Source organism: Ixodes scapularis, unplaced genomic scaffold, assembly GCF_016920785.2.
Source record: "Ixodes scapularis isolate PalLabHiFi unplaced genomic scaffold, ASM1692078v2 PGA_scaffold43__4_contigs__length_2004386, whole genome shotgun sequence".
Classification (NCBI taxonomy): domain Eukaryota; kingdom Metazoa; phylum Arthropoda; class Arachnida; order Ixodida; family Ixodidae; genus Ixodes; species Ixodes scapularis.
Window position 1 is genome coordinate 321,577 of NW_024609872.1, and position 26,289 is coordinate 347,865.

At 46.2% G+C, this 26,289-nt stretch overlaps 1 protein-coding gene across 1 annotated transcript in view; it reads left to right on the forward strand.

The window, feature by feature from the left end:
* LOC8042020 (retinol dehydrogenase 12-like) overlaps positions 1–26,289 on the forward strand; it is a 52,346-nt gene that overhangs the window by 18,764 nt on the left and 7,293 nt on the right. Inside the window, exons 2-5 of the mRNA XM_040213123.3 lie at positions 1,067–1,303; positions 2,505–2,597; positions 3,757–3,942; positions 19,915–20,024. Of these exons, the coding sequence (XP_040069057.1) occupies positions 1,067–1,303; positions 2,505–2,597; positions 3,757–3,942; positions 19,915–20,024 (626 nt within the window). The remainder of the gene's footprint in view (positions 1–1,066; positions 1,304–2,504; positions 2,598–3,756; positions 3,943–19,914; positions 20,025–26,289) is intronic.

A 26,289-nucleotide genomic window follows, 5' to 3' on the forward strand; every position in this document is an offset into this window, starting at 1 on the left:
GTACAATCGTGTAGAGGGACAGAGGTAGGGAGGTAGAGTGGGAGCCTTTTGGCACAGTGCCAGAAGGCTCCCGCTCCGCCTCCCCGCTTTTAGAGGTTGTAGACGAGTCTTCTGACTCGCCCGCCTAGGACCTTTTAGCCTCGTCGTCGTCCATCCCTTCCGATGGCGTGACTGGCGTAACTGACTCCAACGTGGTTCGTTTCTGCATGGCACTGTTTAGCTACTTCAGTGAGAACTTTGCGGAAAAATTGAGCTGCTAAACAGAAAAAGGTCGCTCACCTACCTCGCAATGGAAACTCGTAAGCGCAGATGATTTAGGGCCAGTGTGGCCAGACGGGTCGGACGTTTTAAAGCAAGACTACTTTAGGTGCGCCCTTAAACTTTTGGGGGAAAAAATGAAGTGCCGCAAAAGCAAACACGAATATTTTGGTCTTAAATGTAATATTTTAGACAGAATAAACAAAAACTGTGCATCAAACAAATTTCAAGAAATAATTATTTATCACGTGCTCCTCTCCTGGTTTAGCAGGAATGCAATCGACACCAACTCAAAGTGCTCCATTTATTTATCATGTGATCAAGAACGCCGTTTACTACAGGTACTTTCAGCTAAGGGACCTAAGCTTAAGGTACCTTCGCGGTGCCGTGTGAATTGGTACTAATCTTATACCCCATTCACACGGTCGACATAAAGGTACCTTTAACATAGGTCCATTTGTTATCGGCGAATAAGCCCGCGCTCCTGGGTCGCGAGCACACGCCACGCGCGGAAGATCAGAAATTGATCGGTCGCAGAGAATAAAGGTTCCTTAGCTAAATATACCTTTACAGTCGTGTGAATGGGGTAGTAGGCAGAGACACTGACTCATGTATGCAATGTGTTTTCTTTAATTGACTTCAGTGTACAAAAGGCTGTGTTGTGCGTAATCGAGTAAATAATAAGTCGATATTCATAAAAGTGGGTGTTAGTAGGCGCAATACCAGCTGTCGCTGTCATTTCTTCACCCACGTGGCGAAAAGCTGCGATTTCGTTTTTCTAAACTTCTACTTTTTGCGTTTGACCCAGGAATCGGCAAGGAGACGGCGAGGGAGTTGGCCAGGAGGAATGCCAGAGTGATCCTGGCATGCCGAAACCAGGACAAGGCTCGGGACGCTGCCGACGACATCTTCAAGACCACGGGCAGGCACGTGGTCTGCATGCAGCTAGACCTGTGCTCCTTTGATTCAGTGCGGGACTTCGCGAGCAAGGTGATCGCCTCCGAAGAGCGCCTGGATGTTCTCATCAATAACGCCGGCATGATGTGTGAGTGGGGACGCTTGTTCTCCCTTAACAAATATATGGGGTACAAAATATTTTTGTAATGTACGCGTGTTTAGACAGCTAATGGTAGTAAGCCCCCATGGGCGTACGTGTCTCCGCTGTGTGGATTAGACATGTAGCAAGTGCAGTACCATTGCTCGCCTGAAGTCCAAGACGGTTTTGGATTATGTCAAGTGTCCTACCATGTAACCAATATACCTCATATTCTTATTTTGGTTGTACTTTCGTGCTATTTGATATGAGTATTAGGTGTCGTATAGTTCTTTTTTTCACTGTGTTCTGCTTGTTTATTACATTGTCTATTGATTTTTTGTCTTCACTCCTATCGTAGTCCTTGCTGGGGACTTGTAGTATTATGAAATAAAAATAATAAATGAACGTGCATCATAAGGTGGTGATCGATACACGACCGCATGCCGGTACATGCTCATTCATGTACTCGTAGATTGAAATTAGCAGGGGTTGGGATTAGACACAGTAAAATTATTAGAACAGCATCAACCACACCATCTAATTAGTCGTGTCATTTATGTTAAATAAAAACATCGTGAACGAGGTATGCAGGTGTGCACGTCAAATTTATAAAGGTACGGCCAGAAAACGTAACTCGTTATTTTTACAGGAAGTGCTTTCTAGTCTATCTCGTTATTTCTGTTGATAGACGCCACCTGTGTAAAGAAAGGGATGTAAATTCAGTATTTTTACTCCCAGCCTTTTTTTAGTGATTTGCTACCATAAAAGTCCGTCTGACATCGAAAGCAGGAGAGACTCAAAGTTGAAGCGACGACATCGTCGGTAATACTGATTCGTTTCGAGAAAACAAATGGAACAAGTTAACGTCACCCCGCGTTCAATGCCTCTTGTTCACACGTTTCGTACCGAGCCCCTCGTACGATTACAAACTATTGCATGCACATTTTAATACGTCGTTTAGCAAACATGCAACCTTTCACATAATAATAAAGCTTCCGAATTTTCCTTCTACGTGAAGCCTAACTATTTTTTTACCATCATTTCGCTAGTTTACCAGTACTCTGTTACGACCAATGCAATGCCTAATACCGTTTGTGACGTGTTTTTTTTTTCTTACTTTTTTAAAAGGTTGGGTAATGCGTGAATAAAGCGTGTTTGTACCCAGAGATAACAATATTTCCATTTCCTTTCCCATGCGATGACGTTTCAGCTCCTCCAAACCGCGAGGAGACGAAGGATGGATTTGAGGTCACCTTCCAGGCTAATCACCTCGGGCATTTTTTACTGACGCACCTTCTACTGGGCAAGTACCTTGCACAAACCTACCAATACGTCGTGATCACGTGACCCCACGGAGTCAATTTGATAATAACTACGGTTCCCTTCGCTTAACTTCTGACAGTGATGAAAGCAGCGTCTCTAGCTGCTCCCCCCCCCCCCCTCCCCTCTTTCCTGTGACCGCAAGACAACGAAGTCTTTAAGAACGGTGCCAAGATAAAACGGCGGAGTGTTACCATCTTATCATGCTCGTTTCAGAATGAACAGGATTAAACGCATCTTCCTGTGTTCAGCTGCAATACAAATATTTACTATAATTACGTAATTATATGCATTTTTCTACGAAATCACTGATTTTCCTTAAAATGAGGAAATACCGCTCGGTTAACGAAGGTAACCGTAAGATTCTACAAGTGCAATTAAGTAACCTCAAGCTTTTATTCTTCGTAAAATTGCGATCGACTGTACTTCGTCTCATACGTCAAACCGCAGCTTTCGTCACATTCAATTCGTCTTAGGGCAACAGGTAATGGGCCCGTTCGTCACAGCAGAACATTCGTCATAGGAATTAATTCGCCGCTGTAAAACTCGTCGAACATAATCGCCAAGGTAATATGGTGTTTTGTTATATTTGGGTCTCCCAATAGGCCTTGTAAGGGGGTCTACTTGGGTAAGCTCAAACAAGGTCTGCGAGGTTGATCTCGGGCGAACACTTTTTAACAATTTCTGCAAGAACGACGGCCGAAAGTTTCTTGTGAACACTATTGTGACAGCTTACCCAAAGGACCAAAAAATAAAGTAACATGAAAAAAGAACCACGCGACACTGAGAAAGTGAACAAAAACTAATGAGCCTGATGAGGGTGGAGTGTTTGGCGAGTTGGTGATTCATAATGGTTAAGAAGCGTAACAGAACAACGGAGAGAAAAAGAGACACAAATACAGCTGTGCCTGTGTCTTCCTTTTTGTCCGTTGTCCTGATGCGCTTTATAACCATTAAAAAAATGAAGGACGTTTACGAATCCCCGTAATCCGAAACTTGAGCGCAGCTCTTGAGGAGGACACAAAATACTGGCACAAAATCCTGGCTACGTGCCTGGTAGGCTATATGAACAGCGTGACCATGGCTTTATGCTCTTTAGTGTCGACCGAAGATAACGAAGGGCGTGACGGCACTCCCCGCAGACCTGTTGAAGAGAAGCCAGCCCAGCCGCATCGTGGTAGTGGGCTCCGTGGGGCAGACGCTGGGCCGGTTGGACATTAATGACCTCAGTTTCGGGGAGTACTGGTTCCCGCTTCTCAACTACTGCACCACCAAGCAGTGCAACATGCTCTTCACCGTCGAGCTCAGTCGGAGACTCCAAGGCACCGGTGAGTTTTTTTCCTTAGTAGACTACGAAGCAATTTTGAACGGAACCCTCAATCCTAAAGTGTTGTCCGTTCCTCCGTGCATTTCCCGCTAAACGTTAGCGGGGACATTCACCTAACGTGACCAAAACCACAATTATCGCTAAATTTAGCGGAAAAATCAATGTCACGTGATGGGACACCGTGAAACCAACGCAGCAATTCAATTTCCCCGTAAAATTGAGCGGGAGAACTAACGTCAGGTGAACTGACGCCACGAAACCTACGAAGCAATCTAGTTTCCCCCCTAAATTTGGCAGGAAAAGGGATATCATGTGTTTTGACGTCAGGTGACCTATAAAACAATTTAGTTTCCCTGTTAAGTTTAGCCGGGAAATCGACTTTACGTGACCTACGCACCAAGTCAGTTTTCCCGAAAAATTTATCCGGGAAATTGATCTAAATCACTCCCGAAACGACTGTTTAATGTTTTCTACGCAGAATTAAACGATTGTTTATTTTAAATACTGCGTTGCTTGCATGGTACGACTTGGGAGACAGTGGACGTGGCCAACTTTTACGGTTCTTTTTGAGTTCTTGTTTGTTTTTTTTACCTTCAATTTGTGTGTGTGCCTTAGTGAGTCACCTTGAATTACTGAGATGAAATCGGATCTGGGTACTTTGTGGTAGAGTGGCCACTTTGAGGAGGACACGCGGGGACACACAATTAAGCTGCAATCACATTTTCGGTCGATTTTCGTCCTCAACCCGGTTATAAACGTGGATGTTAAAACCTTCAGTCCAATTTCGTGCGAATTTAATAAACGAGGATAGACTTTCTGCTAAATTATCCCAGCATTAGGACCCTACTGCGAGTGTAGCTACACTCGCTGCACGTGCTGGCGGCTGCAGTAGTAACTCTTCCAGAGCAAAGGCCTAAAACTAATTCCATCTGGCACGCGCATTCGTGAGCTCCTCATTTTGGTTATCTACTTCAAATAAGTTATTCCAGGAATTGGGCCGCATAGTACGCATTACGTTCTTTTAGCGTAGTTAGTTTTTGTTGGTGCTAAACTAACACTGATGGACCTGATAATCGCATGATGGGGTATTCGCCTAGATTTCTCTTTGGTTTTCTGCATAGGTTATTGGAATTATGAGCATTTCGAAACTGATGCAATTGTTTCGGGACGTTTTTTCTGCTTTTATATAAAAGTGATTCTAGAGGTGCTGAAACGAAAACAAACTTTGAAGTTCACTTCCAGTGTCAAACCTTTAAAACGATCGTGTCTTTTTTTTTTTTTTGCATAATCTAGGTTTATTGACTATCTTTCCATTCACAAAAAGAAGAAAAACTGTAACTAGAGAAGCTTGCACATCTCGATTGATATATTGTCCCCAGAGTGTGCGATGTGCCCTACTTCAGAGATTTTACAGATTACACGAGCGTAAGTACTTGCCAAGCCCCATAGTTTCGAGAGCCACCATTTCTTGTTGTTTTTTCTAGCTCAGTCACACTCCCCGTGCAGCTACCGCCTTGTCCACCAAACGCCCCCAGCCCCACTGTCACGCCCCTCCCCCTCAATTCACAGTGTTCATCAGGAGAATACTGTACTGGAGGTCTGTACTTTCTAATTGATCGTCTCACAGGGTCCGTTCGCACATCCCGTCCTGAACGTTCAACAATGGCGCTTGGTATCTGTGCATCGTCTCTAGGCATACAAATACCAGTAGTGTCACGCACGTCCTCATCAGGTAGGTTCACCACAATTTCCAATGACGTCTGCCTACCTACGTTGTCTTGTGGCTGCACCAGGATTCGTTGCCCCATCTGTTCACCACACTCTCTAATGACGGCTGCACCTCCACGTTGTCTTGTGGCGGGACGAGGGTTCCTCGCCTCAATTGGTCCCCGTGGCGACTCCAGGTACCGCCTTCTTCCAACATCAGTCGTGCCGACGATGCACTGGTGGATTGCCCAGCTATCACAGGGACCCAACGATCTCCGGATCTGAAATTTCGTGCCCAAACATGATCACCCTGCTCCGGTAATCTGTTTCGCCTTGCCGATCGGTCAGTTCGCTCCTTCTGCTACAGCTGCCTGAACTCTGCTGGGACTCAGAGATCTGGATGTAACAAGTCCAAGGCAGCTTTTAGGCGACGCCCCATCGATAGCTCCGCTGGCGTCCGTCTGGTTAGGTAGCGTGGCGTCGTTTTGTAATTAAATATAATTTTCTGAATTTTGAGCTAAACATCCTGAGGTTCAGCTTTCTTAAGCTCCGCCTTGGTCGTTTGTACCTCCCCCTTGGCAGCGCAGTTTGATGCTGGATGATGCTGTGGAATAATGATGGCACCAACTCCATTTCTTGCCAGGAATTCTTTGAATTCGGCACTGACGAACGCCGGACCATCACCACTGACGGCCACATCAGGTATCCCATCCCATGTGTGTAAAAAGTGGATCGCAAGCACTGCACTGTGGGCTTCGCTGATGGGGAGGTCACTTTGAGTACTTCCACCCACTTGGAAAACGCATAAACAAGCCCCAAGAAATATGCGCAGGTTAACGGTCCCGGAAATCAACATGAAGACGTTACCATGCGTTTTCTTGGAATGGCCATGGTGTTTCACTGGACTCGATGACCGCCGGTGGACTTGATATGTGGCACAACCATTAACTCTGTTCTCAATAGCCTCGTCTATGCCTGGACACCAGACATGGCTCCGCGCGACCATCTTAATCTTCTCGATGCCCGGATGTGTTTCGTGTATATAGCACGCTAAACATCGCTGGCCTTAGTGATATCGGCACTGCTATTCGGCAACCCCACAGTACACAACTCTCCCGAACGAAACACTCCTTTAGCCGACCTGATAATGGTCTCCATTCGGCAGACCCCAGCAGTCGCTTCCTAGACCACAAGGCCTCTTTTACTGTCGACACTACGGGATCCTTATATGTAGCCTGTGCAACATCTGCGGCCGACAACAATGGGAACGCCTTTTCCAACATGAAGACCTCCCCGACCATGCAGTTCTTAAACAAATATCCACGCAGTTGCAGCTGACTCAGCCCGTCGGCATTACCTAGCTCAACTAATGCTTCTAAATAAGAAAGGTAGCGACATCTTCTCCCTTCTCCTCTGTCTTTTTTACACCAGCGCGTCGACTGTACCGCCGCCTTGATCGGCCCAAGATAGCAGGCCGCATTCTTCAAAGGATGTCGCTAATTTTCCGCATAAAGGGGCTTAATAGACGATTTGAAATTTTCCCAAGCGCCACGACTCGCGCGCAAGGAATTGTGGGAGAAACTGTCCCTTGCCTGGCCGCTCTGCCTTGAGATCGCATTGTCTTGTCGCTTGTCTCCTCTTAATCCTTTGTTTTTCATTCTATTACCTATTTTTATCTATTATCCAGTGTATTTTTTACTGCTTCTAAGTGTTTCTCTTCTCTTCTGTGCGCGATATTTCTTGTATATATTTACATATGAACATTGTTTATGAACACCCGCGCACATGTCATAGGGGTCAGCGGAGTTCTGAATCAACAACCACGACGCGAGAGCCGAGTGCACTCTAACTTGGCCGCGCGCGCTCGCTCCGTTGACTCGCACTGTAGCGTATGCCTTCGAGTGCCGCTCAACGTGACCAACATACAGCACGCCGCTTTGCCGTTGCGAATAATTTGTCCGAATGCCTGTGAAATCGTAACACCGTTCGGCATATCCAACGCTGCGGCGCCTGACAATTGCACGCAGCGGCGCGAGCCCATAGCAAGCACCGGCTGTTCAACGTCGCGGCTTGTATGCGCCTTTGGCATGCATTCATGATCAGCCTTTTCGGCGGTTGTCAGTTGCTGACATCTTGACTCGAGAAATTAAATTATCGAAGGAACTACGAGTTTGAAGGTGACTGCCTCGGTGACAGGACATCTCTGCACTTAAAAATGGTGTTTTCAACTGACAACCAATTAGCAGATAGATTAAGAAGGCATACCATAAGCGCATACAAGCCGCGACGAAGGGTCACAGGCGCTGGCGAAGGGCTGCGCGCGCAGTCCGTCAGGCACCGCACGTTGGATATGACGAACGGTGTTACGGCTTCGCAGGCATTCAGAAAAATGATTCGCGGCAACATATCTCTGCACTTGTAAAAGGGCGTTGGCAATTGACAACAACTTAGCAGATAGATTACGAAGTCATGCCATAGATGCTTTCAAGCCGCGACATTGAGCGTCGGCGTTTGGGAAGGGATCGCGCCGCAGCGCGCAGTAGTCAGGCGCCACAGCGTTGCATATGCCTCAGCTTCGCAAACATTCGAACAGATGGTTCGTGGCGACAAAGCGGCGTGCTGTATATTGGTCAAGTAAGTGGTACTCGAAGGCATACGCTGCAGTGCGAATCAGCGGAGCGAGCGCGGGCGGCCAAATCACAGCGCACTCGGCTCTCACGTCGCGATTGTTGATTCAGAGCTCTGCCTACCCGTATGACATGTGCGCGGGTGTTCATAAACGGCCCCTCTCGACTGCACGCCGGTCAAATGAACCAAAAATGAACAGCTAACAGCGCGATAGGAATCAGCAGCAACGGTAGTACTCACCCGGGGAACGACGCGCAAAGCGGCGTGTTGTCCGTCGGCTCCCGTCGAAAAAGGCAAAATAAAGACACAAATACTATATATATATATATACAAGAAATATTGCGCGCCGAAGAGAATGGAAAATAAAAGATACACTGGAATCGATAGAAATAGGTAATAGAATCGGAGAACAGAGGATTAAGAGGAGACAAGCGACAAGGCAACGCGATCTCAAGGCGGAGCGGCCAGGCGAGGAACAGTCTCTCCCACAATTCCTTGCGCGCGAGCCGGGGCGCTTGGGAGATTTCGCAAAAGGTAAATTGCTCAACCCCTGGATTTTTTCGGTCGCGCACCAGTCACCTAGCTGTGTTTGGAGATTTGTGTTCGTCCTTTGTCCCTCTTGTTCCCCTTCTCCAGGGAATATTTTCGCCATTCTTGTCCAGCTCGCTTGCACCTTTGCATTTAACTGGATCATAATCGTAACCTTAAATTGCTAGTTTCACCATTGATGGTGCTATACTGGGGGCAGCTGATAAAACCAGTTTGCTCTACTGACGACTAACCTCTGGTTAGGTCATTTGGTAGAACGCCCCCCTGGAAATGGAGAGGTCCCGGGTTCGATACCCGAACCAGGCGGATTTTTTCGGTCGCGCACCAGTCACCTAACTGTGTTTGGACGTTTAACATTACTTGCGATAAACATTAAGTGATCCCAAGTGGCTCTGCAAATCTTTGACGTCTGACAGCTCTGGCGCTTTGAGGACCGCTTTGACTTTCTTGGATACGGGGTGAATTCCTTCAGGGTCAAGTATGTGGCGCAAGTACTCCACAATTTTCTGGAACACTGAACATTTTTCCTGTTGGAGCTTCAATCCGGCATCACTTATTCCTATAGGTCTGCCTCGAGATTCTGGCAGTGCTCTTCTGTGGCCCTTGTGACCAGGATGTCGTCAAAATATACAAGGACCCCTTTACATTCTCGCAGGATATTTTTCATCTCTCTCCTAAGGCAGTCTGTTGTACTGAAATGGCCCTTTTGCGTGTTAATTGTGATAAACATTTTTGCTGCCGGCTCCAGTTCGGTCTGCTGGTATGCATAAGCAGGGCCGGATTAAGGTACGGGCGAAGGGGGCTGCAGCCCTGGTCCCCACCCTTACAAAAATCTGTAGTTAAATTCTTTTGAATTTTTGTTGAAAATTTTCTGGAGTCCTATTGAATTTCTTTTTAAACTTTTTTGATGTTTTTTAGACTTTGTTTTGACAACTTATTTAACTCTTAGTTAAAATTGGCCACTTAAATTTTTTAGAATTCCTTCTTACATACATTCTTTTGAATTCCTTCTTACATACATTCTTTTGAATTCCTTCTAACATAAATTTTGTTGAATTCCTTTTGACAAAACCGCAGATTAACGTTTAAAAAAAACACTAAATGTTTTAATATATTTTTCAATTTCGTGAGGATATAGTGTCTTTTTGATACATATTATCCCACAAATAAGCAATGTAAACAAACACAAACACCATCAAGCACTCAACACCAGAAACACAGTCCTGTTGACAGCACCAGAGCCTTATATAGCCTACATATTGAAGGTAATCATTTGGCCGGTGACCACCTCAGCACTTACTAAGTTTTCAAGTCTCCGGACTCCTTCTCGAAAGTCTGTCAAAGGAAAGACAGTGTTTCGAAGTTCGTGGACTCTATCTCTTACTAAAAAGCATTGGTACAACTAATAATAATTTAGTGTAGTCGCTAAAACAACATCCACAAAACGGCTCATAGAACAAATGTTTATCGCTTCTCTGCATAGCACCACTCGAGACGAAGCCAGTCAAGGCGGTTGCTCCACTTTAAAATAGTTATTTTGCTCTTCTTTACTAGTTGAATAGGGTCAATAATGCAACGATTGTCATTTACAAAGTGAGAACGGCAAGGCGTGTTTTTCGAACGCCTGCCCTAAAGCACGCGCCTCATGCCTTCCGTCGTGCTTTTACTGCGCAGTCGAGCTCGAGGGGCGCGAGACGTCGAAGAGTTGTCAAGGATAGAAGTCTCGCACTGGAGGCAGCAGAACGGAAGCTCCTCCCTATGGTTCTCAACTTGTCAGTGACTATTGAGAAACTTAGTGACTTTTGACATTTAGTCAAGATGTATTATGTTCAATAAAAAGTCAACAGAAAGTCTGTAGCTTCTCTTTTGACACTGGCTACAGAAAGTCAATTGAATAATTTGAACACGAAGTAAATAGAACGTCTGCAGTATTTCTGATAACACTTTCAGCAGGAAGTGAACAGAAAAAAAGATCCAACGTAGAGTTAGTAGAAAGTCAATAGAAAATCATAAAAAAAAGTTTCAACACAAAATCAACAAACTTTTTGTTGACCATGTCAACAGGAAGTCAGTCGAAATAAAGTAATCAAAATGAACAAGAGGTCAACACATTTTCAATAAAAAGTAAAAAAAAAAAACATCCGTCATATCGGACCCCGCACACGACGGCAGACCAAATAAAATAATAAAAAATGTCTATTTTTATAAAATATAAAGAAATAATGTCAATACGTTTTATTTTTATTTCTTAGAAATTAACCTACAAAAAACCTTGTTACAACTTCTTATTTTTTTATAAATAAGTCTACAAAACGAAATCTATTGTTTTTCCTTTTGAATTTTTTTAGAAAATAATCTACAGAAAAACGTCTTTACAAGTTCTTTTTAATTTTTTTTTATAAATAAGTCTACAAAACAAAATCTATTGTTTTTCCTTTTTAATTTTTTTAGAAAATATCCTATAGAAAAACGTCTTTACAAGTTCTTTTTAATTTTTTTATAAAAAAGTCTACAAAAAAATTCAATATTTTTTCTTTTGAAAGTTTTTTGACAATAGTCAAAACAAAGTGCGTTTATAAAGGAATTCAGTAGGATCGCGGAAAGTCAATAAGAAGTCTAAAAAAATTAAAAAGAATGTTGAGACCCGTTTTTGTAAGGGCAGGCTGTCAGGGGGCCCCATGCTGGCCCCTAAAAATTTGAAAATGTTAGTCGTTTTCTTTTTTTTTTTTATTTAAGGGAGTTTAGGCATAAAGCTGAAAAAACACTCCGAAGGGCCTCTGGCGCAATGGCCTTCTCGTTCTCTTTTCCTCAACAAGGAAACAAGGATGCCATAAAGTTTCCGTCTCTAGATCAGCTGGCGTTTGTGAGCTTGTTGTACAAGAGCGTGCCAGAACAACAAAATTTAACACGGCCTCCTATGCCCCTTGTTAGATTTTTTTTTTAATTGGAGCTTGATTGAAGGACGGTTATTATGGAGCTTTCTTTTGTACTGGGGCCCCTTAGCGTGTTTTGTGGACAATTGTGGGCAGGAAGTTAAACAAGCGTTAAGCAAGCAACGCAGATGGTTCACACATGTTGTTTTAAACTTTTTTGCAAAACTCCATATGGAGTTTATTCTATAACGATAAGTTTGGAACAAGCGAAAAGTTGCCCGTAAATTTTCCGGACACCGTTTCTATAGCCACCAACAAAAAGGCGTTTCAAGGAGCCGACTCTTAAGACGCCCCTCAACAGTTTTTGATGGGTACAGACTGCAAGGAAGTGCTCTAGAGTCAATATCTGGTCTGCCAGTGCAACTGAACACTCTTCCTTCCAACGACTGATACGAATACTACAATTGTTACACCAACCTCTAAGGTATAACCTCTTATTTTTTAACGTTGACTCACAGAAAAAAATGGCTGCCGAGGTCTAAGTTACTGTATTTAAAAAGAACAAGATTAGTACTAAATCTGAAGCGAAACATTTTCCCCATTCAAAATGACAGAGTGTAGACACAAAAAGAAAACATATTTTCGATTCTCATGATAAATTCTTTAAATGCACATGTGCCCGAAGACAGCGGTCGATGTCTTAGAATCGCACGCAGTTTCTCTTATGCTTTAAATGTGAAAGTTTGTGTTTGTTTGCGAAACGAGGGTTCAGTTATTAGAAGAGCGTTTACGAAGTAGTTTGATCCCCATAAAGACTGCTTCGACCAACGAAATTTCTTTCTTGCCTATGTCACTTCCTTCACTGTTCACACCAGTATTTAATTAACAGATGGCTAGTTAGAAGTTAAAACACTTCCAATAATTTGGAACAACTACAAGAATAAGGGCTCTAGATTTTCGTGGCAGTTGACGATTTGCGAGGCATGCCATTTAGGGGAAGCGAAATTAGAATGGTAATTTTGCAGGTACCTTTTTGGTTGCTGCATAACTCAATTCATGTGTGATTAATGATGTCGCTCGACATGTTAGCAAGAAGGTCATCTGTGCTACAAGTCGACATCGTGACCAATTTGTATAAACTGACCCGGGCATGTACTCTGTGAATCTAGCTGTAACTCTAGTCAAACAAATTCATGAACGGAGTGAACATTTGAAACGGAAGCAATTTAGTGTTTGTTGTTGTTGTTGTTTTTGTGGTTAAGTTGCTGGATGTGAACGACAGATCCTAATATTTACCGCAATGTATATTTGATTTCATTTTCGTACCTCAAAATTACTATATTGTAAATTGCTAGAGGGGTTGATTATTTGCGAAGTAGCTTCAAAACAATCGCACCCGCCTCAATGCCAGCAAGGAAAACTTGAAGTCCACTGAATCTACGGATCTAAACAAGGCTCGACAATAATCATACGATGAAACATATCTAGATTTAACAAGTTCAAAAATATACATATTCCCGTCGTCATCGTTACCTCCACCACCACCATTATCATAGGTAGAGGAGTCATAAGAGCCTAAGCCCAAGGCCCCCAAATGCCTTAATCCGGAGCTGTGCATAAGCGCCATATTTCAATCAAGATTATGTTCATGCACAAACTGAACAGTTACTTTTACCTTTTTACGGTTTCACCTAAATACTCAAGATAAAAAACGCAAAAGAAAATGCAAAAACTCTAAAATTCACGTGGTTTGGCGCCTAAAAACACGAAAAAATTTAAAGTGTATTTTTGTTCAAGTTTTGGGAACAAAAAGTAACGAGTAATGAAACTACGTTATACGTTACTCGAAATAAGTAACGTGAGTATATTAAAAGTTATTGCTCTGAAAAAATGTAGCAAATACGGTACAAAGTTTCCGAAAGAATGAATCCGCTACCGCTTGTAAGGCTACCGACCACCACTGATTCAGCAGAAGCTTCTTGGTCGCAGTGAAATTGCGAGGGTAAAAGGGGACTATTTCTTTCAATCTTGCCTTTGCAAAGCTCGATGACGTAATTGTGGAATCGAAATCACAACCCTGACGACAGTCGAGCGCGGCTCATGAATCGGACACGAGAACTGCGTGGGCAGTCGACTTTGGCTCGTAGCAATCAATGCCTCGGAGGATCGACACTCCGGTGGTGGCTCATGTCCAACCACTGCGGTGATGAGAATAGCCGGACTCTAACAATACCTGGAGCTCAGCACGCGTTTTCTGCTTTTGCCGACCCCAGCGCGTAGTTATGGTTAACGTTGGCGGCATAGGATAGGCACCGGGCCACGTGGCCTCTTGTTCTGGCTGCGAGCTGAGGGGACGAACGGCGCAGATATTTGCGGAATTATTTTGCCGACTGCCATTGCTTGGAAAGAAAAACTAAGGCAAGTTTTTTCGGTTATTAGTGGTAGGAGGAGTGATTCTGACAAGTATTTACCGAGAGTAGAAAACTCGTTTCATGGCCACTTTAGTTTTGACGCGTTTCTGGGTTTAGGTCAACGTTTTTTTGATAATGGACAGTTGGGTAACTCCCGGCATGCGGTGGCTCCATTTTGCAGCGCTTCCCAGAGGCGGCACTGGCGTCCTGTAGCGATTTAAGCGCGATTCAAACCAACGCGTTTTTCTGCGCGCGTAGGCCGTGCTCTTACCGGAAGTTACGTATTTCGTGACGTCTTTGCTGTTTCCGGGGCGCTTTCTGAGCCACAACCATGCGCGTTGGTTAGGACATCCGCCATCGGGCGAGCGGGAGTATCTGCGCCAGACGGCGAAGAAACGCGGATCCGGAATTAGTGCCCTCCACCGAATGTCCGGAGGAGGAGCGTCCTACGTTTTTGTGCGCGTTTAGAAAAAAGTTTAAATTATCCAACTTTTGTGCGCCTGGAAGGCGCGGGAGCATCCCGCTAAGGCCGATAGTCGCATCCCGGCCGAAAGTGCATTAGGGCCGAAAGGGGCGGAAGGGCCGGGAGAGGATCTGAGGCGAGTAGGACGTAAGGGCCGTGAACTGCATTAAGGCCGATAGCATAGGAATGGACTGGTGCGGCCGCCTTCTCGAGGGTCGCGTTGTGGTTGACGACTTTAGTTGCCACCAAATAAGATAGATCGCGCCCCACTGATCATGACGGATCAAACGTCATTCTCAGTGTCACAACTCTGACTTCATTTTTAAGCTTAACATCTTTTCAGTCTCGCCATTTGCCGAGGTCTCTTCGCAGATCGGATAGGTTATGTCAACCGCGAAGTTGCGGTTTGACCGGGAGATTCGCGGAAAGAATATTATGAGATCAATTGACAGGAGGGCACTTTGTCACGGGAAGACCGCGGGCCTAGGTCAGCAGTGGCCGTAAGTTGTCATATCGGTAACTGAAAATGATACTAAGAAACTTAATATTCGAATGCGATATTGCAACCTCTATCGACTGGGACCGAGAAAAAAGTTAATTAAGCTTTGCAACCAGGGAAGCATAGAAAATATCACGCGTGGTCATTATTGCATATCTGAAGTTGCGGTGCTGCCTAACACGTGGCAACCGTTTGGTCGAGTAATCAAAGCACGGCCAGGAAATTTCGGCGGAATCAGCTGTATTATTTCCAGCCATTAAAAGAAATCGCTGGCAACATGGAACTATCGAACTCTGCTTCAAAGGCATCCGATGAAACGGCGTTCGATGAGGCGGCTTCGATTAAACGGCGTTCGATGAAATCGCATTCTATGAAATCGCGTTCGGAAAAACCGCGTTCGATGAAATGTCCGGTCCCACTCCGAATGCTAAAATATCTGGTAAAGAATCAGCGCAGCCAAATACTAGTTTCGGCATAAACTTTTTTCTTTTGTTCTGAAGGTATTTTAAGCGGTATCTTGGATGTGAACTGGGTTTTGTGATATAATTTATCCCTTGGTGCTACGAAAGAACTTGCAAAATAACTGTTAATTGTGTACTTACTTATGAGTTGCTAAAAATAAAACGTAAAAAAATGCCAGACAAGATGTCCGCCGGGGGAGCAAAGCCAGCATACCTTGGCAAACAGCAAAACGTACTGCCGTGCCAATCAATCAGAATGACAGAACATGACAACTCACCGTCGGAGTGCATTCTTGCCTTGAAGAAGTGTCACGTGCTTCGTTCCGTCTCTCTAACTGACTCACGGGGGCATAGCCTTCGCCCTTTGGCAAATAATGTTGACGCGTAGTGTAGGAAAAAAGAAAGGCTAGTCGATACGGTCGAAGTACTACATGTTTAATTAATTGTAAAGAATGAAGCAATAAAACCAAAAACGCAGTATTTGCCGTGAATGAGAGATACAATGTGAACTGAAAAATAAAAGAAATATGTGGCGCCATCTATCCAATATGGTGAGAACTACGGTCGTCAACCACAACGCAACTCCCGAAGAGGCGGCCACACCAGCCCATTCAGAGACTATCGGCCTTATTGCAGTCCTCTGCCGTTACGCCCTATTCGGCCTCAAAGCCACTCTCGGCCCTTCCGCCCCTCTCGGCCGTAATGCACGCTCGGCCGTAATGTGACTATCGGCCTAAATGACAGTGACCCGGAAGGCGCAAGGAATCATCGCGACGTCACGAAATACGCAATTTCCGGGAAGTGCACGGCCTACGCGCGCACAAGAACGCGTTGGTTTGCATAGTGCTTAACGGCTTCCTAAAAGTCTAATGGTCCTTATCAGCGACCTACTTTACTAACCGGATGCGCGAGCAGAAAATTTCGTTATATGGCCGTTGCTTACGGGCGTGCTCTAAAGAAAAGAGGAAAAACCATGGTAGGTGCATTTCGTGGCGAGAAAACATTGTATAATAGACTACAGCATTTTAATGTTTGCTTTGGTGCGAACGTTTTCTTTAAATAGACTTGGTGCAGCGGTAATTATTTGCTTGACAAGTTCTGCGGCGGCTTGGTTGGCCGTGTGCCAACGCTTTTCAGAGCATGAGCTAGGCTGCAGACGACGCGCAAGGGACCGATTCTAAATTCCTATAGGAATTCCGCAGCACCAGCGCTTCGTCGGCTACTGCGGGACAATTTTACGAATGGGAGGATTCTTTTTGTAATGTTAAGCGGAATGTGAACCTTCGACACCCTGCCTCCTCCGATGACGGCCCTACTAGCGGCATCAATGCCCGACAGTTTAGGTCATCTCATATTGTTGTTACACCACTGATACGCGAACACATGGTCACATCGGCGATAATTCCAGTCTTCTGTTCACAACACTGCCATCACGATGTTGCTGCTACATTGCTGACACGCAAAAATACAAAACCACGTTGACTACCGGTTGGCAATCGGCACTAGAAAACAGACCCCCAATTCAGCACAAAAGGCACCCAGGCACCGGGCAGCAAAACCTGACTGTCTTGGACGCAATTCCGCGATTTCCATGAAGTCGTCAACGTCGACACATCCACTGTGGACACGTCGTTCCGCGTGGTGCGCGTGGTCCCGCGTGGTTTCCGCATTCCGGAGATAGTCATCTTAGCCCAGTGAACGTAGCGCTGCTGGCACTGCTCCGGAACTTCACTATTTCTGACGGCTTCGTTTGCTCGTTTGATAAAAATAGTGGTAACAACGTCAATGCAACCGAAATGTTCTGCACGTTTGGACTGGGAGGCGGAATTACCAGCGGCCCTCACTGCCACTGAAGCTCAATCAACAACATGTATTAACGTGTGCGACGTGCTCGAGAAACGAAACCGAAAGATAATGAGTCGGGAAGGCGGAAGTTTTCTCCCGTCTGACTGGAGAAGGAGAAAAACGTCTCGTTCCTCCCTTCTGCTCGTGTCCGCTTGGGGCGCGTCAGTAGAAGGGAGGAAAATGCGCCCTTGCTACGTTGCTACCTTTTTCCTCCATCTTTTCTTAGTGTAGTTCTCTTCTCTCCTTCCCCCCCCCCCCCCCCCCAAACGCGCTTCTCACCCCATCGCTGTTGCCTAGGCAATCCCTTTCGTCACGACGACGATCGCACACCACCGATCGGGTGATGAGGGGTCACACACGGCTAGCTAGCTACAGCCGCCATAGACCATTCCATTTAACACTCTCAGGGCGGCGCCATTTTTTTAGATCCGGGAAGTTCACAAGATCCGGGAAGTTCAGCAAGTTCGGCGGGGTAAAACGAGAGGCACGCGCCCGACTCTGCTAGCAGACGACAAATCGGGAGGTTGCCGTTCTCCATCTGTGGACTGTACCGGCGGGCTGCACCGAACATCGAAATCTCGCTCGTAGCTGTCGTTGTGCATGAGTGGCACGCGTCCCTAGAATATTTATGGCTACTCCAAAATCAGCCTTTAGCGCTCCGTTGTTTTATTTCAGTAAATGATCAACTAGCGTATCCTTGCCCTGCTAATTCAATAGCAGTGGAGTCAGCCAGCAACTCAACCACTGCGTCTATTTCGCCATGAGGGCACGTTTTTACATATTATTCCAGACTCTCACTCATTGTCGCTAAAGGCCTCCACCAGTACGAACTTAGTATAGTAAAATGCCTACAGCAACCGGATTTACTTTTCGGCGGAGCGGCTGGCCACTCTGACACAGTTTTTCTATTTTATTTTATTAGCACGAAGGTAACATCGCAATTAGGCTCCGTTAGTCTTTTTATCGAGCATAGCATTACAAGATAACTTGCCTATTTAAATCCGCGCACCTGCGCTTGAAATTTCCAAAATTACTAGATTTTATACCGAGTGTGGAACGCCAGCCGGACGTTAAATATACACGAACTCATCTCTGTTACGTCACGGCGTGGTGGTGGCGCGTCAGTCGCACTTCCGGTCTGGAGCTGTGGGCAGAAGTCCCCATGCCAGACGTGTATTCCTACGTTGTTTTGAAAGGAACCAGTCAAAAACCTGCCTTCTCGTCAAAACGCCGCGACTGGGGCCGTTCCAAAAGTGTCGATAAAGGCTTGACGGTCAGTTTTCACGTGCTCCGTTCGTCCGAGAATATGGATATGTGCCGTGAAAAGGGAAAAGCAGACGCCGTCGGACAACGATTGCTTGGGCGGGAAGCACTTTCGGTTGTATTCACGAATACTTGTGGTCATCAGATTTATTTATTTTGTTCCAACATGAACGCCAGAAAACCGTTAAGTTGTGCGGACCACCTGCGGACTACGTTCAGTGCGTCTTCAAGTTCAAACGGCCACCTGATCGTTCGAGCTGTCGTCTGCTCTTTCAAACGTTTCTCCTTGTCATCTGCTCTCTTAGACGACGCCGGCCCGTAGACCAAATGTTGGCCCGGTGTTTGCGATAAGAAGTAAGTGCAGGACTGAAAACACTTAAATTTGAAGGTTGGTAAGCAGGCTCGATGTAAACAGTAGATACAAGGAGATGTTGATCATTGTTACCAGTGACCATCACCGACTTGTTATCCCTAATTCACTTGGTCTAAATTCTGCTTGCAATTATCACTATCGACGACATCAACCATCTCAGCTAAGATTCACGCTTTTGCAGCCCGAGCGGCGTCGCAACTGGAAATTGCGAGCGAAATCGCATCATGCTAATCAGGCTTTAGCGTACATACTGCGGCGTCCACGCGGAATGAATCGCCACATGTCACATTATTCACGCGAAGTTTTGTGGTGTAACGAGCCTAGGTAATTTCGCTGACACCGCTCAAATAGTCAGACATCGCCAGGAAGGCGTAGAATCAACAATTCGAACGCAAAAAAGGGCAGGGCGACTCACACCGACGCCGATAACATTGCATTTCATTGGTTTGTTTATGGGCGACGGCGAGCTTCTTGCCCACACCCCCATCGCGCATGCGCAGCGCCGGTGGCACGGCTAGGTGGCGTAAGCTACCGCCCGACACAAAGGGCTCAGCCATATTCATCCATCCATCCATCCATCCAAGCATGAGTTGGTGTATAGCCCACTCGGCGAAGCAGACGACGCCAGGGTGAGAGGGGGATGGCATATTTTCTCTCTCCGCTCTTCCTAGAGGAACGGCCTATAGTCTGTTGGAAGTGAACGTTGTATCGGTTGAAAACCTTTGCAAATGTAGCAAATTATGTTATGTGTTTTTTTTATTTTTATTTATCTGTGCTGAGTGCGTCAATCGCGTGTTTTCCGCCCAAAATGCTAACATGAAGATTTGTGTTATCCTTCACCGTTGCTTTGGTCACTGATTACGTAAAGTAGTGTTCTACTAACGCTGGTTCATTCGTGCAGGAGTGACCGTGAACTGCTGCCATCCAGGCTACGTACGGTCGGACATCGCCAACCGCAGCGAAGATATCCAAACCTGGCTCTTCAACCGACTTCTCGACGCCTATGGCAAGGTTCGCGTCACTACGAATTTGCCTTAATAAGGCTTCTCTTGTGTTAAGCAAAAGTAGGGGCAGTACTTTGATCACACCTCACAAAATGGACGTAGAATAAGAGTTAGGTAAATCTCGCTGAAATTAATTGATGTCCCAGAATCATACCGTAATTTTTGATGAGAACGCCACTGATTGACAAATTTTATTCGCTGCTCTTTCTACAACGGCATATTAAGGCTCGGGGATGTTCAGATTGTTTCCACTGTCTTCTCACTCGTACCTTGCATGAAATAAATGCTATAGCTTGTATTACAACAAATTCGCCAACGTATCACTTATAGCGTTCAAGAGCAGGGTACATGGACGCAGGTACTTGAAGTACAAGGTAACTCATAATTTAGAGGCAAAGCGTCGATTTAAATCTTGTCAGTATAAATTATAGCGGTACTTGCCGGCAATATCATGCGAAACTCCAGACGTGGACTGTGTGCCAGGGCTATGGTTAGCAGACCACTTCCAAACATGGTATCTAGAAAAGAAACTGGAATAATACCCGAGCAGAGGCTGCTTCGCGCAAGTTTATAAGTAAAAATTCACCAAAATCGTTAGGAAATTTTTTTTCGTTCGTTCCGCCATTTTATGTATGCAGCAGGTCATTTATGCGTACGTTTTATACTATTTACACCTTTGTACTCTCCCTCTCCCGCTCAGTATCCGTAACAGTAGACTACTACTGTAACCTAAATATCTGTGTCAATTTTATAGCGCCGGGTGAAAGTGCGGTTCGGAATATGCTAAATGAATTCAGCATTATCTAATCTCTTAGTTACATAATTGGGGTTGTGCGGGTATTTAGACAGCGCAGTTGGTCAGCCATTTTAAAGTAGCGACGCGTCACTCGCTGTAGATGAGAAATTTAGCCAGTGCAGTACAACTAGCCTGGGGTCCCTCCTAGTTACACCAGCGCTCTTAACTGTCATTAAGCCACCGACAGTTGACTCAATCGCAATCGACCGGTGTTACATGGCAGCCACATCTGTCATTGAGCTGGGGGGCTATGTTGCATGTTTTGGACTCCCAGGAGACTAGGGAGAAGGAAGTGACGTCAACAACGCTCTTTGGATGTTGATTGGTGGAGTCGCCGGTGACGCGTTGCGTGGTGCTGCTAAGATACGTTCATTCACAGCTACGTCACTTCCTTCTTCCTAGTCTCCTGGGAGTCCAAAACGTGCAACATAGCCCCCCTGGCCTACATTCTACCTCAGTTAACTGATGGGGGTTCGCCCCAATAGAGCTAAAGATGGCGGAGTCCGCCGCATCGCCGCCCATGGCCAGTGGAAGCGAAGCACTTACTATTGGGGAAAATTGGGGGAGGTATCTAGAAAGTATAGTAGCAGTGAATATTGTCGAAAGAGGTATGATACGGGCTCAGAGCTGCCGCTAGAACGATCACGGCACGTCGCAGAAGCCATAGCTCGGCGAGGGCGGGTATTGTTCTGTCTTTGCCGATAAGACTTCCGCTGTGCCTCTCTTGCTTGAATTCGTGTGAAACGTTCTGGTTACCATTACTTTACTCTAAAAACAAAAGAAAAGAAGTTCGTTTTATTTTGTTTGAAGCATTTATAGTGAATGTAAAGTGTGCAACAAATTGTTTTGCTTCTCTTTTTTTCGTTTTTGAAGGGTAATGTCCCATTATATTTTGTCTCAATTCGGTTTCAACTGTGTCACTTGATTTATATTTAGATAATTTAGATTACTCCGGTTTACGAACAAGATTTATAGAACGTATTTACAGCTTAAACAGGGGGTGGGCTCTTTGATGTCGTACCGACCAACGGTTCCAACTAGGCTTCGCTCGAGGTTGTAGCTTTCTTCTTCTCTTCGTAGCAGATGCTCCTTGGTCTCTTTTCTTGTGAGGTCTGTAGTCGGGCGCGCATCCAGAATTAGCGGGAAATGGCCTCAATATTTAATATACTCCCCGCCAAATGAGCAGTGGTCATTCATCATGAGCTTGATGTGACAGTTGAACGGAACGTCTAATGGTTCTTCCTCCTGACGAACGGACCACGCAGGATCAGACGTGGCTGTCTCGTCCCGGGAACACTTGCACAACGCGGCCAGTTTTCCAGGTTTGTCGCGGGTGGAAGTCGTCGTGCAGTAGCACCAAGTCATTCACCCGTAAATTACTTGATTCTGCTGGTCTGCTGTGATGAAATGACTTTAATGTTCAGAAATATTCTTGGTGCCTGCGCGTCCATAGTGTGGTCGATAGCGTCTCACTGTACTTCCAACGGCGAGTTAGATCGTTGGCTGATGATAACACAGGCTCTCCTCCTTGAGTCGGCAAGGAAGTCAGACGTTTACCGACAAAGAATTGTGCGAGTGTCAATGATTCGAGTTCGTCCTGGTCAGAAGAGATGGAGGTCAAAGGTCGAGAATTGATCACCGCCTCTATCTCCGCTAATATGCTGCTCAGCTCTTCATAGCTTACGTCACAGCACCCCAGAATCTTTTTCAGAGGGGGTCTTAACTGATCGAACCATTTGCTCCGAAAAACCCGCCTCACCAAGCCGCTTCTGGAGGAGTGAATTTTTAGTTGATGCCTTAACTGGACAGGTAGTTGAGTGACTATTGTTCTCTTATTGTTTGCCATATCTTTCTGAATTCAGCAGACGCTCGGTGGAAAGTCTGTGCATTATCAGAGTAGATCGTGTGGCAGAGTCCACGCCGGGCCAGAAAGCGACGAAATGCCAAAAGGAAAGTATACCTGTCTACAAGTCGCTCACCAACTCTAGATGTTTTGCTCTAGTGACTTCGCAGGTCAGTTGCAGAATTATTATTTTTTTTATCTTGAATATGTTCTTGGTGAGGACAGGTCCGGCGAAGTCGAGTCCCGTGACCGCAAAAGGGTTCGCCTCCAACACTCGGTCTCGTGGCAGCGGCGCGACTGGTTTGGTAGCACTCTTGCTGCTCATCCTTCTGCAGAGAAAACAACGGCTCAAGGCCTTCTTAACTACTTGTCGGGATCGTATAATCCAGAACGTCTCGCGCACCTGTGTTAGAGTGTCCATGCACCCTGCATGTAACAGCCGTCGATGTGTGCTAAAGATCGGCAGCTCCACAAGGTGGTGTGTCGAAGACAAAACGACAGGATGTGCCGTCTCATAACCGAGGCCTGAATGCTATAGGCGTCCTCTCAGTCGTAGCAACCCTCATTCATCTATAAATGCATTCAAAGGGCGCAGATCTGACGAGCCACTGCACTGTTCGCCTCGTTCTAGTTGGTTTAGTTCCTCCTCAAAGGGTTCCCTTTGAACTTGACGAAGCAACCTAAAACGTGCCACCCCTATCTCTTCAGTTTTGAGTGGACCCTGGAGACTCTCTTTGGTGTGTCTACAATTATTGACAAGACGTAGTACCCAAGCAGTGACCCGTTGTAGGCGATTCAGCTCCCCAAACTTTCCGATGTTCACCACAGGCATATAGGAGCTCGTAGCAGTATGGCTCACCGTTAGTTCTGAAGTTCTTCTTTCTTCCTTGGCTGCAGTATCTTGGGTACCAGTGGGCACAGTAGGCCAACATCTGAGTGACTCTGCCAGCCACTCTGGTCCTTTCCACCATAGGTCACACTTCTGTAGACAGTCCAGAGGGACGCCCCGGGTTAGTAAATCCGCCGGGTCCTCAGCTCCAGGGCAGTGTCTCCAGTTGCTGGGTTCTGTCCTCTATGGAACCTCCACAACTCGGTTCGCCACGAATGGTTTCCACTGAGTAGCCAGTCCCTTTACCCAGTGTAGAGCAATCATGGAGTCTGCCCACAGCGTCACTTCTGATAGATCTCACTTAAAAACTCTCTTAAAGTAGGCACACAGTCGAGCGCCAGTAACGCTACCATCAGTTCCAGTCTTGGTGGAGTCAAGGTTTTTACTGCTGCAACGCGCGTCTTGGCCATAATGAGGGTGACTGTCGTCTGGTTATCGCTGTCACTACGTAAATACGCGACTGTCCAATAGGCCTGGGGGCTAGCGTCCGTGAAGACATGCAGCTCACCTCAGTTCGACCGCTGTATGCAGCATAGCGACGATGAATCGAAATGTCTTTGAGATGATGTAGAGTCTTTATCCAGTTAATCCATCTCAGACTTAAGCTTGGAGGTAGCGGAGTATCCCAGTCCAGCCCAAGTACCCAAAGTTCTTGAAATAACATCTTGGCTGTTATAGTCACTGGGGTGAGGAGTCCGAATGGTTCGAAAATTCTCGCTGATGCTTGCAGTACAAAGCGTTTTGTGTCACGGTTGATTGTCAGCGGCTCCAACGTGTTTTCTGAAGAGTACTTGAGCTCGTCACTCTCTCTATTCCACTCAAGTTCCAAAATCTGCGTCACACTTGACCTCGGTGTGGGCGTATCACAGAAGAGGTCTCCAACCCCATCTTCGTCAAATCGTTGTTGCAATTACTCGCTGTTGGAACTCCTACTTTTTTAGCTTCATTCTTGCTGTGCTCAATATTTGCTGTATTTCCCTGTAGAAGTCTGTTGCTGCTTTCAGCGTTTCAGTGCCAGCAATCAAGTCGTCCACGTAAAGGTGGGCGTCCAGTACTTTTGCAGTCTCAGACAAGTCTTCTGAGGCGATGGCCAGGTGGTGCTTGATAGGCGCTGCCAGCATGAAAGGGCTGCTCGTTGCACCAAATAGGACGCGCTTCATGCGCCATGCTTCAGTCTCCGAACTTGTGGGGTTTTCTGTAGGGGAACGTGCGCACCACAAAAAGCGAAGGCCATCGCGATCCTCCTGCTTGATAAGAATTTGTAAGAAGGCCTTCTCAACATCTGTGGTGAAGGCAACCTCATGACGTCGGAAGTTGATGATCAGCTGTAACATGTCCGAATTGAGGCTTTGGCCCGTAGACAATGCATCGTTGAGGAACGGACAGCGCGGTGCCTTTGCAGACGCATCAAACACGATGCGTGTCTTAGTAGTAGAACTGTCAGGTCTAAAGACAGCACGATGAAGTATGTAGTAAACTCGTTTCCAAGTGGTGTCGACCTCGCCTTCTGGACCTCTTTCAGCAAAATCTTCTTTCAGATAGCTACGGATCGCTGAGTCGTACCGCGTCAATCTTTCGGTGATGCCTCTTGAACGCCGAACCAACTTGTCCAGACGCTGTAGTGCAACGGCTTCGTTGTTTTCTAAGGGTCGATTTAGGGGCTTCAACGGGAGGTTTGCCTCGTAACGGCCCATGACCAAAGCCAGGGAGGAAATGAAATCTTTTCCCATTTGTTCTTCCTCTTTTCCGCATGGAGAGTTGTTCACGGAGATTCCAAGTCTTTCTAACTCCCAGAAGGCTCGAAGTTTGTTGGAGAGGCTCAATATCGGTTTTGCGACGCAGGTGTTCAGGACGGCCACAGTAGTGCAGGACAGCACAGAAGCAGCCTGAGGAACTGGGCCCTGCAGTGTCCAGCCAAAGTCCGTCTTTAGTGCGACCAATGATGCTTGTATCTTGCGAACTTCCCCGTTCACCATATTCCAATAATGATCTGCCCCCACTAGGATGTCAATGCTCCTCGTGCAATTAAGAATGAGTGAAAGGGTCACATCGGCTAATTCGAGTTCTCCCACGTCAGCAAGGTCAACCACGCTGTCGGGAAGGACCAAGTGGTCAGAACAGGTGTTTTCTATTTCAAGGGCTTCCAAGCAGTGTTCCGTACGGCTGTATTGGCTTCGCGGCAGTTTGATACTTTAGACCCATGTTCCGGATAAAAAAAACAGGACGCGGGATGGCCAAAAAAACATGCTTTTCGTGCAAGGCTCGTCAAATTATGAGGCGCTAGAGAAATGCAGCCTTCTGCGTTAAGTCCTTATTTCGAACTCTTTTTGTTCGCCTTCCGCCCATTGAAAAGCATGCGGGAAGGGCCTTAGAACGCACCTGGTATCGCTGCGCCGCAGCGTTCTTCCGCATCAAAAAGTTCGTCTGCTTTCCTCGCCGTCACCATGGCAACGGACGCCGAATGAATAGAAGCACGCACGGTACCGCCGCGTGAAGCCAGCAACAGCTGACGCCATTTTACGAACGCCGTCTGCTAGCCACAGCCGAACGCGGTGTGTCAGATCAACCGCCTCCGCCGGTGCGCCGCCAGCAAAGACGACGAAGTTTGCTAAGACACGCCGACGGCGATCGAGCAAGCAACAACACAGCGGGGCGACTGCAACGGCGGCATTTATTCTGATCAAAGGCCGCCTTCGCCGGTGCGGTGCTAGCAAAGACGACGAAGCTGAGACACGCCGACGGCG